This window comes from Venturia canescens, chromosome 2 (assembly GCF_019457755.1).
Source record: "Venturia canescens isolate UGA chromosome 2, ASM1945775v1, whole genome shotgun sequence".
In the NCBI taxonomy this organism is placed as follows: domain Eukaryota; kingdom Metazoa; phylum Arthropoda; class Insecta; order Hymenoptera; family Ichneumonidae; genus Venturia; species Venturia canescens.
In genome coordinates this window covers 12,985,753-13,008,355 of record NC_057422.1, presented here as the reverse complement: position 1 = coordinate 13,008,355, position 22,603 = coordinate 12,985,753, and the positions used below count along the sequence as shown (strand labels likewise).

The following is a 22,603-nucleotide window of genomic DNA, read 5'->3' as shown; positions in this document are numbered from 1 at the left end:
GGATGCTGAATTATCACTGAATTAAGAAACGCGGGAAAATCTCGCATGAAGTTAGTTTCTTTTCATCTATGTGAAGTTAGCTTCAACGATTTTTGTCTTTCGATCGAGTTCCAGAACCTACTGTCAGTATTGCGGTACGCGGTGTAGCGTTAGTGTGAAATTGAATTATGCCAAACTGTTCATATAAAATACTAAGAAGGCGTTTATGTGGATTCATATGAACGAAGCAAATGTAGAGTTTATAACGTGAACGAAATATTAACTAAACATGATACATTTTATGTTTTTTAAATATTATTTCTAATTGTATAGTTATCACGGTGTCAAAATTTTTGTGTTTTGGCGGTTTCTCTGCTGCGAAGGAAATCAGCGCACTCTAGTGACGAATCGACCATCCCTCACTACGAAACGCATTGGCGATTTTTTCATTAATGGCGGTATTGTTATAATCGTTATAATCGCAGGTGGAAAAAGTGCTTTTACTGATTGATGGATTGATGTTTCCCGTTTTATTTCTCAAGCGTTCCTGATTTTCGCTGTGACATTATCAATATTTGTAAACTGGTTATTTTCTTAAAACGCCTGTTATTCGTGATGTTAGAAAACAAAAGACTGTCAATGTTTGTGAGTGGGTGCACTTAAAAGGAAACGCATAACATCAAACAAAAAAAAACAACACCGGCAAGTGAATCGCAAGTATGTATTATTATTATCGCTAAAACGTAGAGGCGAATGTGGCTAGAAGCTTAGCATGTTTTTAATTTAGTTCGAATCACCATCATTTTATAAGACAGGGCTGAATTAGAGGGAATATTTGACGATTGTTTTTATCGTCCAAAAACGATTCTCGATCGATGATTTTTGTTCTTTCCAATATTGTTATTAAATCCGTATAATCAAGAGCATGATTTTGTGTACATTTTTCATTGCAGTCAAAGTTTTTTTTCAGTTACCATAATTTTTTTCTAAATTTAATCAATGGCACTAATGTCACTTCTTTTTTATCTCGTTATTTTTACTAATGGATCTGATCGAATCAGAGGAGTTTTGAGGTTAGGGATTGCACTGACATGGTTGATAGAGATTTTATTGACATATTCGATTTGAATCCCATTTAGGATATCATTCTTCGTGAAATGGTCATTTAATGAAAACTGTTAGAGGCTCCACAAATTTTAGAATTTCATCACTGCATTTTGAAGAGCTCATTGGGTTTTTGAACACAACTTTGAGTCTGCACCACAATAATGGCTGCCTGGTTATGAATAAAAAAAAAATAAATACACAAACCTGCAATATTCTTTAAACTACTGTTATTATTACTTTATTATGAAAAAAACTAATTTCAAAAACTGTTGAAAACACACTGCCACAACTCTAAATAAAAAACTTCTTAAATGCAAGTTTTTAGAAAACAAATAAATGAACGAATCAATGGAAATTCGCCTGTTGTATTCATAAAGGTAACATTTCTTTACGATCATATTTGACAGTTGCAATAGATATATTTGACTCATCTTAAAATATGATATTTAATAATAAGAGATCTCAGTTCAATTTTTTATTTCTTTTTCTAGCTAGAAACGAAATATTGAATTTACCAGAAAAAGTCAAAGAAACGTAGATTTACAACATATTAAGTTACCTCTTCCAATTATCACAATCAGCATTTCTTTATAATCCTCGTACGAGAGGATCAAAAACTTCAATAAACAAAATCTCATAATTATATTAGAAGCCAAATTTTTTCAAGAAACCAAACAAGGTTAGTGGGTGCCTAACTTTCCATCAGGATAAGCAATCTGGTAAAAAAATGAAGTGTTCAACCACAGGGGTAAATACAAAAAATAAGTTCAATGATAACAAGACTGTTGTATGATTGTTTCACATTTACTTTTCACCAATCAATGAATAGCATATCAGCTTAGCTGGGTATAATTTCTAATGATTGAATTTTCCATTGTATTTTGCAGTAAAACTTCTCAAACGTGCAAACAATTGAATAACATTACTGAGCAAAAGGATAAATGATTTTTCTGTTAGATTTTGTAGGCTCAACACTGTTAGAGGATTTCTCGTGGTTTCCATGACGCTTACAATACACTCTCAAAGTTACGAAATATACTATTTCTGCAAGCGAGAGGAAACTAAATCCCATGAAAAGGCCCAGAAGTCCACCGATGCTTGCTAGAACAGATAGTAATTCGAAATTTATCAAACGATTCTGTGCTTTGCAGACTATGGAAGTACGTGAACTCGATTGTATGCTCACACAAGAATTCAATGAAACCAAATAATTCACTTTTGACGTAATTTGGGAATTGCGAATCCACGAAGAAGAGATGAACCACTGCCATATTTTCTCTGAAATTCATCAATTTTATTAAACCCTTAGAATTGCTCTGGCTCAGAGAATCGAAGAAAGATAAAAAAATCCTGAATAAATTGAAATGAGCATAAACTCCTCACGCAAAGTATTCTTGGCTCTTTTTTACGTAGGTTTCGTCGATCTCAATATTTGTAGCTAATTGTGTTGAGGACATGCCAATTTCGTAATTCATTTCAAAACAACCGGGCCAACAACTGCAACTCGGGCTGTTGGAACAACAAAAATTCATAAAAAATTGTAGTAAAAGAAAATTATTTTATCAATTCAACCGATACGCTAAAAAAAGTGATCTGTACCTTGAACCGGAGCCTTCTTTCTCTGTATTTTGACGTGCTGAATCTAAATTCGAACATTTTTGTTAAACGTGGTTCAAAGTACAAACCACTTTTTTTTTGTGCACCAGTGTCATTTCGTGTTCATTAATTTTTATGTTCGTTTCATTACGATCATCATTGTTATTTTTTTTTCTAATTTATAATATTTTCACTAACGAGGAAAGTCACCTTACTGTACCCCCACAACCTGAGTCAAAAAAATTGCATTTTGTAGTTCACGTCAAAGTATAAACCCTCACAAAAAATTAGCTGCCCACTCGCATATTTAAGGGGTGAAATTAATTCCTAAAAATCGGTGGTTCTCTCGTTTTTTACACTTACATCTTTCAAACTAAAATAGATACGACGAAACTTTTGCCTTCTTTGTAACTGATTCCAAAGAAAAAATCCGGTAAATATTTACAATACTTTTGCTAAAAATGGTCCTAAAATTCCTATTTTCATCAATGAAAAATGGTCCCAAAATTTTTGGCAACGTGTAATATTGACAAAAAATGATAATACGACGAATTTTAAGAATGGGGAGGATAAAAAAAACACAATTTTGTCCTTATAAACGAAAATTCAATTTTTTAGCCACTGTAATCATTCATTCGTTCAGTATTCATTGTTCCAAACTCATGAAACTCCTTATCTTCAACACGTATATAAAAGTGGTTTACCAAAATTCTCACCAAAATATTAACTAAAAATGCAGTGTAATATTTGAAGTATAAATGTCGCATGGAATTGTTTTTACTCACGTTTCCGTGATGTTAATCTGATTGACTGCGATTTCTTCGTCATAAAGATTTTGCTCCATAGCACGTCTGGCCGTTGTTGCACAAAGATCATCTTTCTTTCCACAAATCGGTGTATTCGACGATTCTGAAAGCACGAAAAAAAAACGATGACTACTGTTATTGTGAGTATCCATCGAAATGGATTTTGATTTCGAAAACAATTGAAATCTAAAATACAACAGCAAACGAGCACGAGTTCGAAGCTCAGAAGTTTAAATGATTAAAAATATTAGAAATACGAAATGGTAAAATTGGAATTTACTGGGCATGTAGTACTGCACACATTTGCAAATTTTTTGAGTGAAATTAGCTTCGCACTCGAGCAAGCAATTTTTCTGCGTGTACGTTCGATAATATCGCAGCGTTCGTTCCGAGGTGAAAAAACATTTTCGTTTTTTCTTCGGTACTCTTAAAATGGACCAGCTGGCAGTCGCGATTTGTGGCTTTATTATTATTCTCGTTTCTCGACCAGGGCTCAGAGAGAATGCGAAATCGGCGATCTTTGGTGTCTCTACAGGATTGTGAAGGAACATCTGAAAAATCAAGGGTTTTCGTCATTAGCCTCGGCCATCAAATCTCGTCGCGTGGATTTTTTATCTCTGCAAAAATTGAACTGAATTTTCATCGTCTAGGAGATTTTTCATTTGTAAGATTCAACTCCAAATTTCGTCGACATTGAAAAAAATGTTCGAGTCCTCTGGGCAGTGAAAAAAATGGTAAAAATTATTGGATCGGAGAAAACGACAAAGAAATTCGCAGCTTTTACGAACTTTGAATCCAACACTCGCGGTGGAGGAGCAATAGTATTCTTTGAGGTCAGAATCGAGGACGAGGGTCAGGCCGAAATATTTTCCGGCGCCGTAAGGTCTCCAAGGCAAAGCGTCAGGCGGCGTTGACTCCGGATATCCGGTCTCAGGATTCCAGTCGATCGAATTTCGTGGAAAAGTGATGTTCAAATCGGACCACTCGCTCCTGGACATAGAGGATGATCCATGAGGGAAAGTCGTTTGTACTTTTTCATAAATTTTGCTATGAACAGAGAAAATAATGTTTTACTGACGCATTGAAAAACAAATATTTTTTGTGAACGGAATTGAAGTTGCAGCAAATCCCTTCGTCGGTCATCGTAGGATTGAATATCGTTTCGCAGTCCGTTACATTCCCGTGCCATTGGCAGACACTCAGCATGTCTGTACAAGGCTGCGAAACCTGGAAAAACGTTTTTTTCAAGGTCTTATCGAAAAATCGAAAATTGTTTTTATTAGATATTCTTCAAGTACGTATAAAAATAGCTCGGGCCTGGAAGGAGGATTTCGTATTTTTTTGGAAAAAAACATTGTAACAAAAGGCTGAAAATTGAGCACCTGACAAAAATGAATTTTTTTGTTAAAACTGTCGGCATTTTTTTAAATCCAAATTTTTACAAATCCTTCGTCCAGGCCCAAGCTATTATTATAATAAATAAGTGGTACAAATTTGGTATGGATCGGATTAATATAGTTTTTTTAGTTAGTCCACCGCGACTGCTCAAAAAAAGGTGCGACTGGAATGCAGCTGGGGTTGCGCCATTTTGAGAAATTTTTTGATGAATAAAGTTGTACAAGTACGTGAACACATGCACTGATGAGTGTCGTTCACAGTTTTTCAATAAACATTTATTTTCATGTCGAAAAAAAATCAGATGAGCAATGATCGGTCATAGAAAAGAATTCTTATTTTCTCCAAGCAATTTTTATGTCAAGACTCACATTGATCATGAAGTGCAAAACGTTTTTCCAATCAGCAGAGCCAAACTCGTCTTCGCTGATCGTAGTGTTATGAAAATCGCACTGATCTTCCAACAAGAGTTTTTCGAGTTTGCTGTCCCTGCAACAACGATTCAATTGATTATTGTGAGGGGGCTCAGATAATATTTCAAATCTTACCCCTTGTTTATGCGAATAGCTTCGGTTTTCTTGACGTTATTCATGTTGCACACGGTCACGGAAGGAAATGGGAATTGATCGAAAGCTATGGGCTCAGGACTCATCGATATGATTATCGGTGACTCGACCCATCTCTCGTACAAATGCTGGATAAAATAACCCGCGCTCAAAACCGCCAGGACGAACGCGATGAACCAGAACAATCTAAATTTTCATAATTTTCAGCATTTCAGAGATGCGGTAAAATGTGGAGGATGGTGTGAAATAGTCAGGAAAAGAGGGAAGAATTCGAAGTAGAATTGAACTTAAATTAACCCTCCGTGCTTACCAGGGGTCAAAATGACCCAACTTTAAACCAGAATTTCTCAAGCATCAGTGCCCAAGGATGTCAGAATTTTTATTTTTTTAGTAAAAAATGATTTTCTCTTAAACATCGCCTCATCGTCGATTTTTATCGCCACTTTGACAATTGAATAACGTTTTTTCCCATAATATTGTTATTCGCAAAGACTCGAACTAATATCCTCAACTTTTGGGTAATTCGGAACGATACTGGCAACGCGGCCAGCGTTTAAACATCCCTGGGGTCATTCCGACCCCGCGTGGCCAGCGCGATGAAAGTTAAGGGGATGATGGTAAACATTGAGATCGTACTTTTCGACCATGCTCAAGCTCACGTCGCCGATGTATCTCAGCCCATGAAGGCTGCTGTTGCTGCAATATTGCTTGAGGAAATCGGCGAGGTGCAATTTTTTCAAAAACAGACATATGTCCCTCTGCTTTGTCTGCGATCTGAAATGAAAATTTTCATTCTAGATTTTCCCAAGTGTTTTTCTGAATTTTCTAACTTTACCTGTTCTTCTTATCGCCCCCCAGCTCGTGAACTTTGACCGTTGAAACTTCTCGTTTTATTATCCCGAGATTATTGCTTCTCGATCGAAAATTTGAATCCCTCGATCGATGGGATTCCTGAAAGGTTTTTAGTTAGTTCAACGAAACTGAAATTTTCACGATGATTGTGGATTTTATTTAATTTTTTCTTCAAATTATACGTGGAATTGAGAAATTCTGACAATTGCAGAGCGCGAAACACACACGATGCGAATTCCTTCGCAAATGTTTGTGTCGACGAACATTTTGGCGTAAAGAAAATTGAAAAAGAAGTTCCGATTGTTCAATCACCTGGTCAAAAAATCTCGATCGAACCTTGAAATTCGAATTCCTTGACGCAAAGCCTTCCAACCTTTGAGGAGCTTTATAAGGATTCTGAAGATGGAGAGTTTTGATAGAGTGAGGCTGCTGATTCGTCTCGAATTCCGAATACCTAGTCTTGGCATGTTCCGAGTGTCGAGACTTCCGGTACAGCGATGATTCAGCCGGCCGATCGCTGTCGTGATCGTCCACGAAACCGCGACTTTTCCCGAGGAACATTCTGGTCGTCATTTTCGCGATTTTGAAGACCGCAGCTGGGCTGTTCGATAAGTTTGAGGCGACGAATTTAGCCGCTTCGTACGACGCGTCGAAAGTCACGAAGCTTCGATGCGAGGATTGTTTAAACCAGAAATTCGAAGCTTTCTCATTCGTTTTTTCGATTCTGCTTTCTATTGATTCTTGTGGTTTGTCCATTTCATTTTTATTCCGTTTCCTCGGTTCCTCTGCTCAACTGAATAAGAATTCTGAATTTTTCAAAAAATTTATAAATTCAGTTGGAAAGTGTCAATCGAAGGCACGAACCTTCACATTTGATGACAAAAAATCTGTTTTCCCAACTCGTTACAAAATTGTCATTTCCAAGTTGAAAAAGTGATGAAAGTATCGAAAAATGTCGATAGAAACTTCGGAAAATGTTGAACTCTGATCCTGAACGCGACCGAGCTACGCGCTTAGCCAAAAGCAAAGAGAGAACTGAAGTCGAAGCCGTGCACGCTCTTGAATACCGGACGAAAAAACTTTGCGTTTATCGATAGCATATTTTTTCGTATAATAATTAAGGTGTCCGGAGTTTTAGTTCGTGTCAGTGGAGGTGCCAAGGTTGTTAGAAAAAACACGAGGATGGGAGAAAAATATTCGTATAGTTCGGGCGAAACAAAATTTCAGTACGACCGCGAAGAAAAGGAAACTTGGTAACGAGCCTGAGAACGATCCATGGCTCGCCTGTCACTCAAAAATACACGTGAATTGTCTTTTATTATTATTAACGATCCTCGACCCTTGCGCTATGGCAGGAGCGAGCGTTGTTCACATTTCCTTTTGTCCCAGCCATCAACCCTGTGCAAATATTTATCCGTCCGAGTGTTTATTATTTTTCCCTAATTATTAAAGCACCGAAACATTTTCGACCTCATTTTTCCGCCTTATTTCCATTTTCGCGTTCGTTTTATTCGGTTCTTACTTCGTTGTTATTTCATGCTCGATTTTTTGTTTCTTCTTTCGAAATGATTCCAACAGGAAACTCGAATCCTCACGTTTCTTGCAGCAAACGATGAGAGAGACGTCGAATAGAGCTGCGAGTTCGCAAGTCCGTCGTGTAGAGACTGTCAGTCTTGAATTAACTGGAGTTTATATACGATCCCTCCGCCCCCTGCCTTTGATGTACACACAATATAATTGCTCCATTTGTTCAAGATCACTGATCCCTGATATCACTTTTCCTGGGGTGTCCATCACTGAAATAACCTTTTTTTTATTCGAAACGAATAATGACCTACAATTTTCTGCCTAAGAAAACTAATTTTCGGCGAAAACTTCAAATACTTTATACGTTGAAGTTTAAAACGTTCGAGTCCAACGAAATGATCTGAAAAAACTCTCCAACAATTCCAGTAATTATACAATTTTGTTTCCTACCGGATTTGCAATTCGTAGTTTTTCGCCAGCCTACATGATTCCGTGGAATATAAAAAAATTGGTGAATTAAAAATGTTTTTTTCGTTATGCGCGTATTTTTTTCGCACGAGGGTATTTTTTGGTGGCCCAAATTGGAGCACACGAAATTTGGACTGATTTCTAACTTCTGAGAAGTTGCGATTGTGTAAGAAAAGCTTCTGCTTCTACCATTTTTCCAACTTCTATCCTTAATATCCTCTTAAGCATTTGGTAACCCTTTATTTTTGTCGTCGTTATGGATTCCTTAAATTTTTGTCTATCTGTGAAACAATTTCCATCACTAATTTAAAATTATTCATTAGATGAATGATTGAATAGAAATGTGGTGATGGAATTTCCATGAGCTCTCGTATAAGTTTTACGATTTTTCAGGTTTCAATTATTTATTAAATGTTGGATAATCTGGCCTGAAATTTCGCCAATCTATTCGCATGCACTTTCACTTAACTGTTATTTAAACTAGTTATTTGTAGAATATTCGGGTTCGTGAAAGGAGTACCTTAAATTCGTTGGACTCCACCGCTGCAAACTGCAGCGTCGTTCAAATACTTTGGAGAAGCGTGCAACAAAATTTTTTCCACTTCAAATAATTTCGTTTTCGGTCGAGTAATCAGTAGTGAAATTCGAAAATTTTTTTCTCGTTGGTGTTCACATAATAAATTCAAGTGCCTCAATTAATCTAATAAAAACTGAATTTATTTGACCGCTTGAGATCGAATGTTCGAGCTGAAGGAAGCGAGCAAATAGACCCCGGAAATTTGGGCGTTCTTTCCGTTTTCTTGAGCGAAGAGAACGACGAGTGTTGCCACATCAAAAAACAAAGTTTGTGGAAACTTTTCTGTCTGCCACGGCACTTTTTTATTGATCCGGATGAAAAGTTTAGAAGGACATTCGTAATCGGTGCTCGATCGCATGATTACTGGGCAAACATTTTCACGTATATTTATGCATCTATTTATTTTTTTTATCTCCTCAATGTGCTGGCCTGACTCATTAGTTTATTAACGTTTTTACCTGTACAGAGTGCATGTAAGAGGAATAAAAAAAACGTTCGAGTACGTTTACAAAAGTTTGCGTGATAATACACGTTCGCAATCATTTTATTCTATTCGTTGTGTCTCCCATTTTGCAGTCCTTAAATACCTTAAACGTAAACACACGGTGTTTGATGAGGTGCGATTAGCGGTTTCGAAGGACAATGAAAAATTACTCGATCAACGCTGTGTTTATTCATTGAGAATTTAAGTTTAAAGGCTTTTACGAAAATGTCAAATTTTCGTATGATTTATGAAAATTTTTCGAGGACACAATAGTTTTGTGTAGAAATGATTGTTCTTTGGAGGGGAGTGCAAGGAGGGGGGACAGAATTTATATTTTTTAGACGAAAAAAAAATTCGTAATTTACACATTTTTTTCTATTTTTTTTTATAGAGCCAATGTGAACGAGAGTCTTCTTAAAAGTTCGTTGACACCCTCGCAAAAATGATTTCACGCTACGAAACTTTTTGGAGCTTTCGTAAAACTTCTCGTTCGTAAAAGGCTTACGTGGGTATTTTTTTATCTTTGACAATTTATCTCGTGCGCGTGTGACCTGGCTCTTGATTGTATCGACGTTGCTCGACAATGTATACACTTCTAGAGGTGCCAATTTACGATTGGATCGTTTTTCCTTTTATTTATTGTGCTGAAAATCCTTCAGAGCCAGTCAATATTGTGGATATTCATGGGCTTATTTAGTTCGGAATTTGACAAAATCATTTCTCATAGACTAGGAATTTTTTCGATTTTCATTTACTCATTTTTGAATCGAGAATTTGGTCCACTCAAATGCTCTTAACATTGGAAAATGAGAAAAAAATTGTAGAATGTTTTTCTCGCACTCTTGCCTGGTGGAAAATAATTTTTTTATGTTCTTGTACTTTGTCGATTATGGTATAATGGAGAATTTTGCTTTGGCAGCCATGGCGAAGAAAAATCGGAAGCGGAAGCTCGAGGCCGAGGAAGAGACCGAGACAAAATGGGAATTATCGAATATTTTGGATGCGGAGCTCAGAGAAGAAATGGCCACGATGTGGGAGGTTTGTGACTGAATTTCTGGTGGATAATTCAATGAAAATAAAATATTCAATTTCTATGATCGTTTATTATTTACGTTTAATTTTCTTTTTTCAGATCCCACAAATTTTTCACTTTTTGCACATGTCCAAAGAGGCTCTGAATATTTCACATTTGTCGATGTACGAAATGGAACGAATGCTCGCTATGCCGCGGGCCTCGAAGCAACTTGCGATGATAATGACTGCTCTTCTGGGGTAAGGACGACAGAAATATCCACGACTTCAGTGCTTTTGAGGTTCATCCATTTTAAACGTTTGCTCAAAATGATTTGAAATGATTCTTGCATTTTTTCAGACCCCCTCGACCAAAAGGTAAAATCAAAACTGTGCCTCCGATGCCCTACGATTTCTGGGTAAATGTTCTGACGCACAAAGTTAAAGGATGGTTCAAAGTTTATCAGAGCAAACATCAGGACATTGTTAAGGTTGGAAAATGAGCTGAAGGAAACCACAAATATTCACGATTTTGTCTCCTCGATCTCTGACGTTTGTTGTTACTTCGTTATTCAGGTATTTGAAGCGATTGGAGTAGAGCCAGAATTTTGGAAATTGTTTCCAGAAGTTTCAATTATCGATGAAAACGAATTCGATCAATTGAGCTTCAAGCAGCGAGTCTGGATCTTGAAAACTCTCTGTGACACGCTTATGGTAAGATTCGAAAAACTGCATTTACTTCGTGCAAATTATTCAAAAAAATGAAATTCTTTAAATCACCGAATCGAATAATCATAAATTTATTGAATTTTTATTCGCCTCATTAAGAAAATTTGATTGAATACATTTTTTGGTTGTAGCATTCCAGAAAAACAATTCAGGATGAAATGGCGAAACAAATGGTCGAAGACAGCTGCGAAGTCGTTTTAGGATGCGACAGATTTGGAGCAAAATTCATTTATTTTCCACTTTTTCTCGACAATGATCTGAGGGTTTACAGGCAGTGTATAGACAACACCATTTTGTCGACAGTAAGGGTAAGAAACTGCTACTTTGTTTAGCATGGAAATATAACAATAAAAGAGTCGAGCGCCTTACAAAAATTTATGTTACAATATGGAAATTTGTATCAGCAGCCTCCACCATGGACGGAATCACAGCCATCAACAAGGCCGGAAAAAAATGGTCGAGGAAAGAGGAAGCGATCGAGATGGAAAAACGGTTCATTACCGCAATACAGAAAGCGAACGAAGAGGGTGCAAGACGACGATGTAAAGATGAGTGGTGACAGTGCATTGGGATCGTCGTTGAACGAGGACACGAATTTGAGCGGTGCAAGTTCGTGCAGCAATAATAATAACATTATAGCGGAGTTAGAGGAGCGAAATCGCTCAAGGAGTCCGTCAAAAGCGTCAGAATTGGGTAGCAACGTTTCCGGAGACACAAGGTCGAGTAAAAAGTCCAGTGGGTACGACACGAATACGTCAACGAGCGATGGAAAGTCGTTTAACGAGGGTGAGTCGGAGGAAATGTTTCGGGGATTCGACAGTGAGATAAAAAGCAAAAGTAGCACTGATGCGATCGGAAATATCCACGAAATTCTCACTAGACTTACGAGCAATGCGAGCGAAACTCCGAGCAACGAAAACTCGATGGAAGATCTTAATACGGAAATCGAGAGCAGGAGAATCGACGTTAACGACGACGAGGACGAGGAGAAAAAAGACGAAGATGCCTTATCCTTATGCGAGACTAAATTTTCCGACGATCCACGTCCAGAATCCCGAGCTGAGAGCGAAGACTTGAACTGGATCAAATCTCATTCAACGAGAAATAAATATACCGATCCTGAAAATTTTCGGAAAGAACTTACCATTTTTTCCACAATGCTTACCGACTTGAGTGTCTCTACTTTCGAACTTGCCGCTGACAGCATCGATTCTCTGCGAGATCTTGCCAATACCCTCAAGATACCCGACGAGTCTCGAAGAACTCACGTCGTACCTAGATGCGAGCTCACTTTGGCTGGCGCTTTGCAAAAACTCGCTGAATCTCTCAGTCCCATCGAACCTAAGCTTCGGGAATCCACGAGAAAAGCAAGAACGAAACTCAGGAAGGAATTCACTAATTTCAGAGACGGGTAAGATCACGAATCTTTGTCCCTCTTTCATTCGACAGCCTTTCGATCGTTGATTCGCGTATTTATAAAAAATATAAATGTTCGTATCAACATTGATATTTTGAAAAATTGTTACGTACTTAAAGTTCGCTTTAGAAAGAGTTTTTGTTCCGATCGAAATGCCACGAATTTTCTTTGTTTATTTTCCAAGATCTAAACGACGATGTGTTTGAGATTGTCCCGAAACTAACCTCAGTTTTGGCGTATATTAATAATATTACAATCATTAAAACTATCAAAGATTTGATTCCAGTTTGTTGAACTTCGTGTGACGAATACGTACACAAATTTCCATCGAACTTTTTCAAGTTGAATTTTTGTGCGAGAATCTGTTTTTTCCCTCGTGCGTCATGTGTGTCTCAGACGTGTGTTTGAAATCCTCAGATTAATTTTTTTATCCGGATAAATTTATGTTTTTCCTCTTTTTTCTTCATATCCATGGAGGTTCGATACTTGGCACGAAATTGCTGGATCCGAGTAGCGTTTTGTTGTCGATTTTACGAGCGTATGAATGGCAGCGAAAACGCTGTGTGTTGTAGCATAATCAAGGATCAGGACACGTCCGGTGACTCCGATCGCGGCTCTAATGGATGGATTATTGGATCGCAGGGCTGCCCACTGTTATCCTCCAGCGAAACAGCATTACAGGAGGTATCGGACGCTCCCTTATCCCCAGCTGGCACCAAAAGCGAAGGGGAAAGCGAGCCGAAAAATAGTGACGAAGGAGACCGAGATTCTGCTGAGCCGGAAGTCAACGAGGACGGAGAGAATGACAAGGAGGAAAACTGCGACAAAGGAGAAGACGGAATCAAAGATGAAAACAAAGAATCGGGCGAGAACGACGACGAACGTAATTATCAAGATTTCAAAAAATCTGATACTTCATTTTAGAATTTATCATTCATTTGAGTTTTCCCGATGCATTTCATATTTCCAGAAGATTCCGAGCCTCAAACAAGAAGAGTATTACGAGCCCGAGGAGTATCATCGTATACGGAACAATTGTCATCAAGCGAGGAAGAAGCGTACGAGTTGGAAGAATGGTCCTTGCTTGAGGCCTTCAATTCGGCTCCCGGCACATCGAACGGTGGATCCGGTATCAGCATTGTTACAAAAGGAGGAGGCATCGATCACTCAGGGCAGAAGAACTCAGACAAAGATTGGATTTTACCTGGCGCTCGCAAACGGAAACATAAAACTTCGCGTGAGTCTCCACACTTCTCAGTTCCAAAGTGTAAAAGTAACTCGATAAAAATAGCAAAAAAACGATGAAGACAAATCACGACAACAATAGACTTGCCACGTTGGACATACAACGAAAACATTTTTCACTTCTTTGTTTCATTTTTGCAGCATTGAGTAAAAGAACAAAGACTTCTACGCCAAGGGTGTCGTTTACGACGGGCAATTCGCAAGATTCCGTTTCGAGTGTATCGCCACCAATGCCGCAAGGCTCGGGTGAAAAATCCCGAACAAACGACAAAGGTTCAACGGACAATTCCTTCATATGCAAAGTAGAGAGTGTACATTCGGAGTTGGACATAAAGGACGAAGGTCCGATATTCGAGTCAAATCGAAACACCAATCAACTGGGCGCGCAGCAAAACAGCTCATCCTCGGACCAGCGTCAAACTGTTCGTGTTGCGAGCAATCCACGGCCTGTGAGGCCGATGGGAACTGTGGTACCACCGAGGTTAATGCCACAACAAATGCCACCCGGTTATTACGTTCAACAACCGCAAACTTATTTCGATCCTCGTTATATGAGGTATTCGTATCCGCCACAAGCTCGAGGCAGTATGGCGTACCCTTATCAACAAGCTGGGCATCCTCCACCCCCTCCTCCCCCCCCTTATCCGGGTCAAGCTCAATATTGGCAACCGCCGAACTATCCGGCATTGCCCCCCGGAGCGTTTCCAGCTGGTATTCGAGGAGGATATCCGGCACAACGTGGCGTTACGCAGCGTCAGCAAGGGCCTTCGACGACACTCTACGGAGCCAGAATGCCGAGTCAAGGTCCGCAAAATCGGATGCCCGCTCCGAGGTCGACTTCGACGCAGAATCCTATGATGCGTTTTCCTTGGCGTCCTCGACCTCCGCTCAATCAAGCGCCACCCCCCCGACGCTACGCGCCTCGATCGACACTTCCTCAGCGGAATCCAACGCCGCGAGCCACCCGTCCGAATCGCCCGGTCCCACGGCCACCGGGAGTTAAGAAACCAGCAGTTGAAAAATCAACCTCGTTGATACTTCTCAGCGACAGCGACGACGAGATCGAAATGATCGTGCCTGAGAAACAAAGTGTCAGAACTCCCATCGCCCAAACCCGCAAGACGCCTCAAACCAGCGACAAAACTCCGACGAGTACTCGACCTAAATCCAGGCCTGTCGTCACCTCCCAAATAACCGTTTCCAAATCTAACGAACTTTTGTCACCTCAAATGATCCAGCGTATGAGCCAAGGTGGTATTTCCATCACGCCCGTAAAACCCCCAGCTTCCAAACAAAAAACTCCTGAAACTGCCCAAGGCACTAAATTGGTCGTCGTCGTTAACGAGACCGGAAGTCACTATGCCTTGGCACTCCCGAACGGTAGTAAACTCATTCTCACTCCCGAACAAGTCGCTCAGATTAGAGCCTCCAACGGTGGCAAACTTGTTCTATGAAACGACGCGAACCTCTGAGAAACGCCCAGTCAGTGATCTCGGATATATTTTATTATAACTTTCATTACTCAAAGCTTCGGCAACGTCGAAGCAACTTCATTTTTTTCCAAGGTAATTCAGATTTTGTGCAATTCTTCGTGTAAACTTTTAACTTAAAAATTTTCAACTTTAAGAATTATCTAATTTACATTATTTATTTTAACATTCAAAGTTAGTTCGGGTCGTTTAAGGTTACTGAGGTGTTGACGAAATTTGGGTGATGTACGAACAACTAAATGGCAATGAATTTTGGGACAGTTGTGAATATGAGTAGATAATGTTCGTAAAAAATGGTAACTTCAGTAACTCCAGGATCATTTTCCACAGCGTGGAGAAAAGAAAAAAAGAATTCTATATATATATATATATAAAGTTAAAAAGATTTTCTTTAAGACCCTGCACAGTATTGTTCGAACTTTCGAATTAATATATTACTTTGCTTTGTCATATATTGTACAGATATACAGCATATGTAATCAAATAAAAATGCAAATTAGATTTACACCGACGAAAGGATTTTTTAGTTTTTTTTTTTATCTCGATAATGTTTTAATTGCATGGAACTCTACCGAAGCTTCAGTTATTCTATATTTACAAAGTTGTTATATAATTTTACTATTCTCCGTTTCTTTTTCTCCTTTTTTTCAGTTTTTTTTCGCATTCTTTGACCTCCGATTTAGACTTGATTCTGCTTTACGAAAGCCTTCCTCTCGCTGCCCACAAACTTGACCAATCGAGTCCCGTTGAACGGAGAATCGCTGCCGGGAGGATGAAGACGCATCTGGAGAGAAGAAAAATATTTATTTCACCAGTTATGACTCAATCGGAGGCTCCGTTATGGCTTTGTTTTCGGAACGACTGAATCCTGATGCAGTTTCAACTCGAGAATTCTACAATCCGTTTGTCCGAACGTGAATCTTACAGTGAAGTCGCAAACGACTTGGATCTTATCATTCGTTTTCTAATAACGAAAAAGACGCATTTAGAGAATATTTGATGATTGGAATTAAACAATTAAACTAAGTTTCTATAGAAAGACGACACAAGTTTTTAACACTGAAAATCAGGGTCACTGCCCCGACCCCGTTGTAAAGGTGTAAGGTTAGCGAATATTAGTTTCTGCTCTGGCAACGATGATTATTTTCATTGACTTGAAAATTATGAAATGGCATTAGGCTGTTCGGTGGCGACGTGTCGCAAGAATATTGAACTTGAAAGTTGAAAAAAACTGTTAATATTCGCTATGCTTCACAATTATAAATCGCCATGAAACCCTCATTGCTTCCACGATGGAAAAAGCCGCAGAATACGCGATCTGTCTATGTTTGTAAATATAAACGTATGTTCCGAAGCAGTGAAAATGTTCTACGTACCCGAAAACGACGATATTCGAATCCATTTTTAAACGCAGACTGTACATATTTGTCGATTAATGAATATACGAAGCGTGTAGTAAATAGAGAAATATTTATGAGATAGTCACGCAGAGATGCAAAGTTCTGAAGTACCCGTTCAAAAATGCTACGAAAAGTACTTGTTCCGTGAGTTTAGAAAAATATTGAAGAAAATTCGACGCCAGCGAGCGTAGCTGAGAGTTTTGGTACCAACGCGTACAAAATATTGTTTGGCAGTTGAAGAGGCAATGCAAAATTTATCTTCTGTTTTCGAAATTGTCCAAAAAGTTGTAACAAATCGCTACAAACTTTAAATTTATTTTGATGTCAACTAACAAAAAACATCGATAGACACTGTTTTGTTGAAATTGAGTTGAAAAGTACCGAATTGAGGCAAGTCCGGAGTACCAAAACTCGTTGGACTTCACGCTGCTCGGCTCCGCCCACGAATTCACGTGAAATAAAACGAGAAAAATCTAAATTCGTTCTCAAGCTCCTCCAAACGATAAAACTGTACATAGTTTCAAGTGAAATAAAAAGAAAAGAAAAGAAAGAACACGGAGTGAGAGAGACTCCTTTTTCCTCGAAGATTGTTTCGGCTGTTTACCCCACTAATTCAGATGCTCGAAACGTGTGAAAATATTTTCGACAAGGAAGGATTATAAATGACGAAAGAAAGGGGTGCCGCCGAATGAGAGGAAAATTATAGTTTTACGTGCAACTTGATTAGAAATTTATTGCGAATGCAATTTATTAGAGTATCTACTCGAGGCATTAGAAACTTGTTAATAACCAATTACCTACTGTTATTGTTAAGGAAAAGCTGAAAAACAGCTGCGTTCGAACTCCTTCATATTTGGATTTATTCGTTCAACTTTCGTTCAAAGATTAGTGTATATAAAAAGTTTGTATTTCGTCGACAAACTGCAGCAGCTTCGACGAATCTTATAAATGATGTTATTGATAATAGGCTTTAGCGATTTATAACGTCGATCGATGTTTCTCCTCATTTTTCGATGTAGCTGTTGTCCATCGGAGCTCCCTCGTCTTCCACGTTACTGAATCGTTTCTGAAAGAATAAAAAAAAACCAACACCTCCGGTTAGCGCTTGTCGAGGCGAGGGGAGCTCGATGAGATTTTTGTTGGTGATGAGCGTTAATCGTTAGCCTCAAAATCGTCTTGAAATATTAATCGATTGAGGGGAAATGACACGAATGAATGGGGGGATAAGTGCGCAAGCGTTTTATTCATCGTCATTGTTATTGTTCGTGCGTTCTCCGGTGCTTACCATGATTCTGTACTTTTCTTTACACGCGTATTCAGTCTCGTCCACGTCGTTGTAACAATCGCTCTTGTAATCCTCCGGGATTGGTCCACCCTCGAACTGACAGAGCTTCTTCAACGGCGTCGCCCTCACGATCATTTTCTCAAAGCCCGTTGGCTTGTCCTGAGGGCAGTAAAACACGTTCGGTGTGTTCTTGTCGAACACAATACTCTTCCGCATTATGTCACCCGCATTTATCACTGCGACGATAGCCTGAAACGAGAAAATCAATCAAGTCTTTCCAAGCGCTCTGCGGCCGCGGATGGAACTTTCCAATTCTTCGTGAATCATCCGCCTCTGCTATTCTAGAGGGCAACAAATTTTCATCGTTCAAACGTCTCACCGAAAATTTACCGTCGAGTAACAATCGCCAGAAGAAGCCCTTCGAGGATAGAAATTTCCAGATTCTAGTGAATTCATAAATGGACCATCCACAATTTCAAATATTGTGAATTTTCAACACAGATATTTAGTTCTTGCTCAATGGGTTAAAAAGATTGGCAATTATTATTGTATTTGCGATCGATACTGACAATTATGAGAGCTTTCTCATCCAGCCAGTGCTTGACTAATTATTGTCGAACGTCCATCCCATCTCTTTATCCTTCCTTTTCTCTTCCTTCACCTCTTCCCCTCAAGCTTCGTCTCTCGGCCTCTGTGCGCTCGAGAAAGCGTAACTCTCTGCCCCAGCAGGAAGCTTGCAAGTGACACTTAATTACGTCCCATTAATTAAGCCGTCCTCTTGGATCTTACAAAGCCACAGAGGCCGTGGTCCAAGTCATTTTCAACTTTACATGTATCACTTGTACGTATCCACTGGATGATATGGCCCGTGTACACTTCAAACGACAAAGATATAGTCCGTATGCGCCAACGTCTTCCACCAACTATTTCAATTTAATTTTCCACCCGACCAGAACTTTCCAACGCGGAAATACTTGGAAACAATTTTCAGCTTTCTCCCCCTCCCATACAGACCTCCTAATTGCACAATCTTTGCCAAATTTTCACCACTGTTTCCCATGCGGACCGAGCTTGTTCGTTGCGAATTAATAGACCATTTTTTTCACCCTTTTTCTTCATTTATTTCAACATTCGGCTGTCTGCTTATAGTATTTTAAGGAGTTACGATTTTGTTGAGATTTTCTCTCAAATATTCACTGGAAACCAACGATGGACAAAACGAGAGGGACGAGTGTTGTGGGAGGATCGAATTTCTTCGGTTTTGAGCGTTTTTTTCACCAGCTTTCGTCGATAAAAAATGACTCTACAAAAATTCTATTCGCGATGAAATCATCGCGTGACATTCTGCGTCACTTTATTGCTCGATGTTCCGAAATGTTTTAACAACAGTTTACAGGGGGCCTGATAACCGCTCGGCCGATTTTCTGCAAAGGGAAACGATGAACCGTTTGGTGCTCGATATAACTTTCGTTCAGAGAATATCGAAATCTGATTGAGTGATTTTCGAAATTGTGCTCCAGTACTCTAAGAATTGGTCTTTTGGAAAAAAAATTTGGGAGATTTTTCAAATAATTCTAAAAAAACAACGAGGTAACGTTTCATTATCAAAAGGATTTGCTTTTTCAACGCCCTAAAACTTTATTCTGGTCTGAATTTTATGAATAGAAAATAAGAAAAAAACACTTACGACGAGTACGAAGAGCAGACTGGCTCGATGATAACCTTGAAGGAGAAAAAAACAAAGAATGAACAAATCTCAATTGTTAATTAACGGTAAGAAACATTGTGCGTGGGTGAGAATAAAATAGGGTCAAGAAAAGTCGATGATTGTGGATAACATTGCGGAATGAACTCATAAAATACAAAATGCAAAATGCTTGCAAAATATGAAGGAATCTGGGTTAAGAGGCCCAGGATTTTATTTAGTGCTCGTGTTTGCAGTGGAGTATTGTGCCAACTTATGCTACGCGCACTGACTTTCCTTTGAAATCATGTTTCCTTAGCACGCTATTTTTCATATTTTTCCCGTTCGATCGCTGCTCGAGATAAACAACGAGAATGGCAGGTGCGCTAATTTCGTAACGCGAGCAATATGTTAGAACGTTTTTTTAATGATTCGCACTTGTTATTTCGCGATCTTCAACATTTTCGATGGATTTTCGTATCGATTTTTCAATCTCTGATTTTCCTTGACGAAATTTTTCTTCCGAGGTCTCCTAATTTTGTCGAAAACTTAGTTATCTTTTCTCTCTGTTTTCCAATTTCTCTTCACGTTCGTCCATTCCGTTTATGAATCTTCCTTCAATTTTCGCAACTTTCCAATCATTCAGAAATTTTATTCTCATACGTACTTTTTCTTTCTCTCGCACAGTTTTTTCCTAACAATGTGAACTTTGTTGCAAGGTGCGGAGCTTAATTGGAGGTAGGAATAAAAAAAAGTGATCGTGCAGAAGGCAAAAAACGACGCAGCAAGGACGGCGAGATCCGTTCCGCACGAGATTCTCGCGTTCTCACCGCTGCACTGTATATTTAGAGCTCTCGTCGTCTATCAGGAAATGTTCAAATTGGTTATAATTTCATAAGGAGAGCGAGAAATTCTGTTTGTCGAGCGGAGCGTGTCGGAAAGAAAAAATTAACGGTCTCCAAGGATTCAAATGATGGTTCGAAGAATCAATTTTTTTAAAATAATCCCTAAATAACTCATCAACTTAAAACTAGAAAATGAAATCATAATTTCTCGAGGATAAAATTGAATGAAAATGAGATTTAAGCGTCACTGCGAATGTTAGAGATCCTGCAATCCTCAGCTTCGATTCCTTCTTGCATACCAGCGAACTATGCATCGATGAACCAAAGAATAAATATCAAAAATTAAGGTAGATCATTCCCGTAGGATCGTATTTTACGGGTGTCTAAATTGGGTCGATTTTTACTTCCTAATTAAAGATATTATCATTCTAAATTAATGTCAGAGTTATTGATTCGAAATTGTAAAGAAATTTTTCAACTTATCTCATGGCGAATGAAATTACAAGTCATTAATTAATCGAGGATCCATCACTGACTCGACCCAAAATTTTCTTCGTCCCTGGCTAAAATACTATAATTTTTTATGTCAAAAATCGCATTAGAGAGCGCAAAGGGAAAACCCAAAGGGAAATGGATCAAGAAAAAAGTGTTAATAACAAGACAGAAGGCTATGGCAAGAATGGCCCGAGCCAAGAAGAAATAAAATTCCCAAACAAGCAAATGTGAGGTTTGATATATCTTTATTACTAGTGAGACAATCGTCTCGATTTTTTTTTCCGCAGACCTTCTTTATATACTTCATTGTTATTGTGCACTTTTTCATAAACTTCGTAAGAAGCGTTCATTCGTTATATGGAAAGATAAACGATTTTTTAAGCATAGTCGTTATGAGCGTAGTCTCATTAACTACTTTAAAGAAAAAAAATGAAAGAGATTAAAAAAAAACAAATAAAAAATGAAAGAAGAGTAATGAGAAAAGAAAAAAATGAAAGAAAGAAAGGAACACTTGTTCCTCGATCTGACGAAACTTGGCATACGCCGCGATTAGAATTACGCAAGGTCCGTCAGTCTTATCGAAGCATCCTTTCAACTTTCACTCCTCGGACGTTTTGTTATTCGCAGTGCTCGTGCAGCTGTTGTATTATCATATAGATTTACAAATCCAACAAGATAATTGTCGAGTTGCAGACCTCGAACGATATCTTTTGGTCCGCAACGAGGGACGTTTGCAGATCTTTTCGCAGCGCGTTTGAAAACCCTCGTGACAGATTTTTTTTTCGAGGAAATGCGAATTTAGCTTAAGTGATTGACTGGATTCGATCCTCCACATTCCAAAATCGTTTTCTCAATTAATTCTCAAGCTCTCAATACAAACAGAACAGAATTCTATACAACGAAGTTTCAACGATTTAACAATCGTTAATCCCTCAACAAGTTTCGTTCTCGAGTACATTCATTTGATTATTTAGTAAATTGAACTATCCACCGACCCACGTGAGCCCACTAACAATGCAGATCACTAACAATGCTGAACGATCGTATTATACCGAAATACTCGCAACGATACCAGGAAAATATTCAAGATAAACATCCGCGTAATTCTCCACATTAATATTCACTTTTCCCTCCGGTTACGATAATTTATAAATAATTCTGACGCGATGTAAAAAGCAGGATTTCTCGACCGCCGTTAAGCCTCTTGCAAAGGTGATTTTCGAAGCGAATCACGTCACTTCTACATCCGTTTCGGTGAGCAATTTTGAGTCTATTGTGTCTCGAGTTGCAGCGTGAAACTGTTGCCCGAGTTCAGCGTCCTTAAGAATCCTTCTCTTCGCCATACAAATACAAAGAATCTACGAATTGGCACGCGTGTATCACAGCCACGAAATCACTACTCCAAATTCTATCGAAAGGTCCAGCCCCGAAGGAGCGAAACTACAAACGTTTTTGAGGAGCTGGCTATCACAGTTACGAACTTACCCATGGCGATGGGTGCGAGGATATATCGAAAGTCGTTGTGGAACCTTGCGAGACTGCGTCTCTTCCACGACTGAAACTCTCCTTTGAAGTCCGTGCTCCGAGTCCATGGTGAGTTCGAAGGTGGGAGTTTTATGCCGTTAACTTCTACAGCTAGTCTCAA

At 38.8% G+C, this 22,603-nt stretch overlaps 3 protein-coding genes across 9 annotated transcripts; 1 reads left to right on the top strand and 2 right to left on the bottom strand.

The window, feature by feature from the left end:
- Positions 1-427: 427 nt before the first annotated feature.
- Positions 428-16,022, top strand: LOC122405720 (uncharacterized). 5 transcript variants are annotated; one of them, XM_043410637.1, is made up of 11 exons: positions 428-696; positions 9,749-9,862; positions 10,277-10,395; positions 10,490-10,629; positions 10,730-10,859; positions 10,945-11,082; positions 11,229-11,405; positions 11,502-12,508; positions 13,087-13,397; positions 13,485-13,751; positions 13,901-15,760. In XM_043410637.1, the coding sequence occupies exons 3-11, from the start codon at positions 10,279-10,281 to the stop codon at positions 15,211-15,213; spliced, it is 3,600 nt and encodes a 1,199-aa protein (XP_043266572.1). In that variant the 5' UTR covers positions 428-696; positions 9,749-9,862; positions 10,277-10,278; the 3' UTR covers positions 15,214-15,760. The 5 variants fall into 5 exon arrangements, 4 of the variants coding, with proteins under 4 accessions (XP_043266572.1, XP_043266573.1, XP_043266571.1 ...); XM_043410638.1 differs by lacking the exon at positions 9,749-9,862; XR_006259807.1 differs by lacking the exons at positions 428-696; positions 9,749-9,862 and adding an exon at positions 15,901-16,022 and having other exon boundaries at positions 10,255-10,395; positions 13,901-15,324.
- LOC122405721 (pickpocket protein 28-like) lies at positions 1,870-8,077 on the bottom strand. 2 transcript variants are annotated; one of them, XM_043410639.1, is made up of 13 exons: positions 7,166-8,077; positions 6,638-7,094; positions 6,285-6,400; positions 6,086-6,223; positions 5,432-5,635; positions 5,255-5,372; positions 4,567-4,715; positions 4,277-4,478; positions 3,769-4,039; positions 3,468-3,591; positions 2,470-2,595; positions 2,273-2,364; positions 1,870-2,187 (listed from the first exon to the last, which is right to left on the bottom strand). In XM_043410639.1, exons 2-13 carry the CDS (start codon positions 7,055-7,057, stop codon positions 2,009-2,011), a joined length of 2,139 nt encoding a protein of 712 aa, XP_043266574.1. In that variant the 5' UTR covers positions 7,058-7,094; positions 7,166-8,077; the 3' UTR covers positions 1,870-2,008. The 2 variants fall into 2 exon arrangements, with proteins under 2 accessions (XP_043266574.1, XP_043266575.1); XM_043410640.1 differs by lacking the exon at positions 2,470-2,595 and having other exon boundaries at positions 6,614-7,094.
- Positions 15,657-22,557, bottom strand: LOC122405725 (uncharacterized). Of its 2 annotated transcripts, none has more exons than XM_043410646.1 (4): positions 22,444-22,557; positions 19,622-19,656; positions 17,935-18,183; positions 15,657-16,033 (listed from the first exon to the last, which is right to left on the bottom strand). In XM_043410646.1, exons 1-4 carry the CDS (start codon positions 22,445-22,447, stop codon positions 15,929-15,931), a joined length of 393 nt encoding a protein of 130 aa, XP_043266581.1. In that variant the 5' UTR covers positions 22,448-22,557; the 3' UTR covers positions 15,657-15,928. The 2 variants fall into 2 exon arrangements, with proteins under 2 accessions (XP_043266581.1, XP_043266582.1); XM_043410647.1 differs by lacking the exon at positions 15,657-16,033 and adding an exon at positions 17,493-17,715 and having other exon boundaries at positions 22,444-22,556.
- Positions 22,558-22,603: the final 46 nt, after the last annotated feature.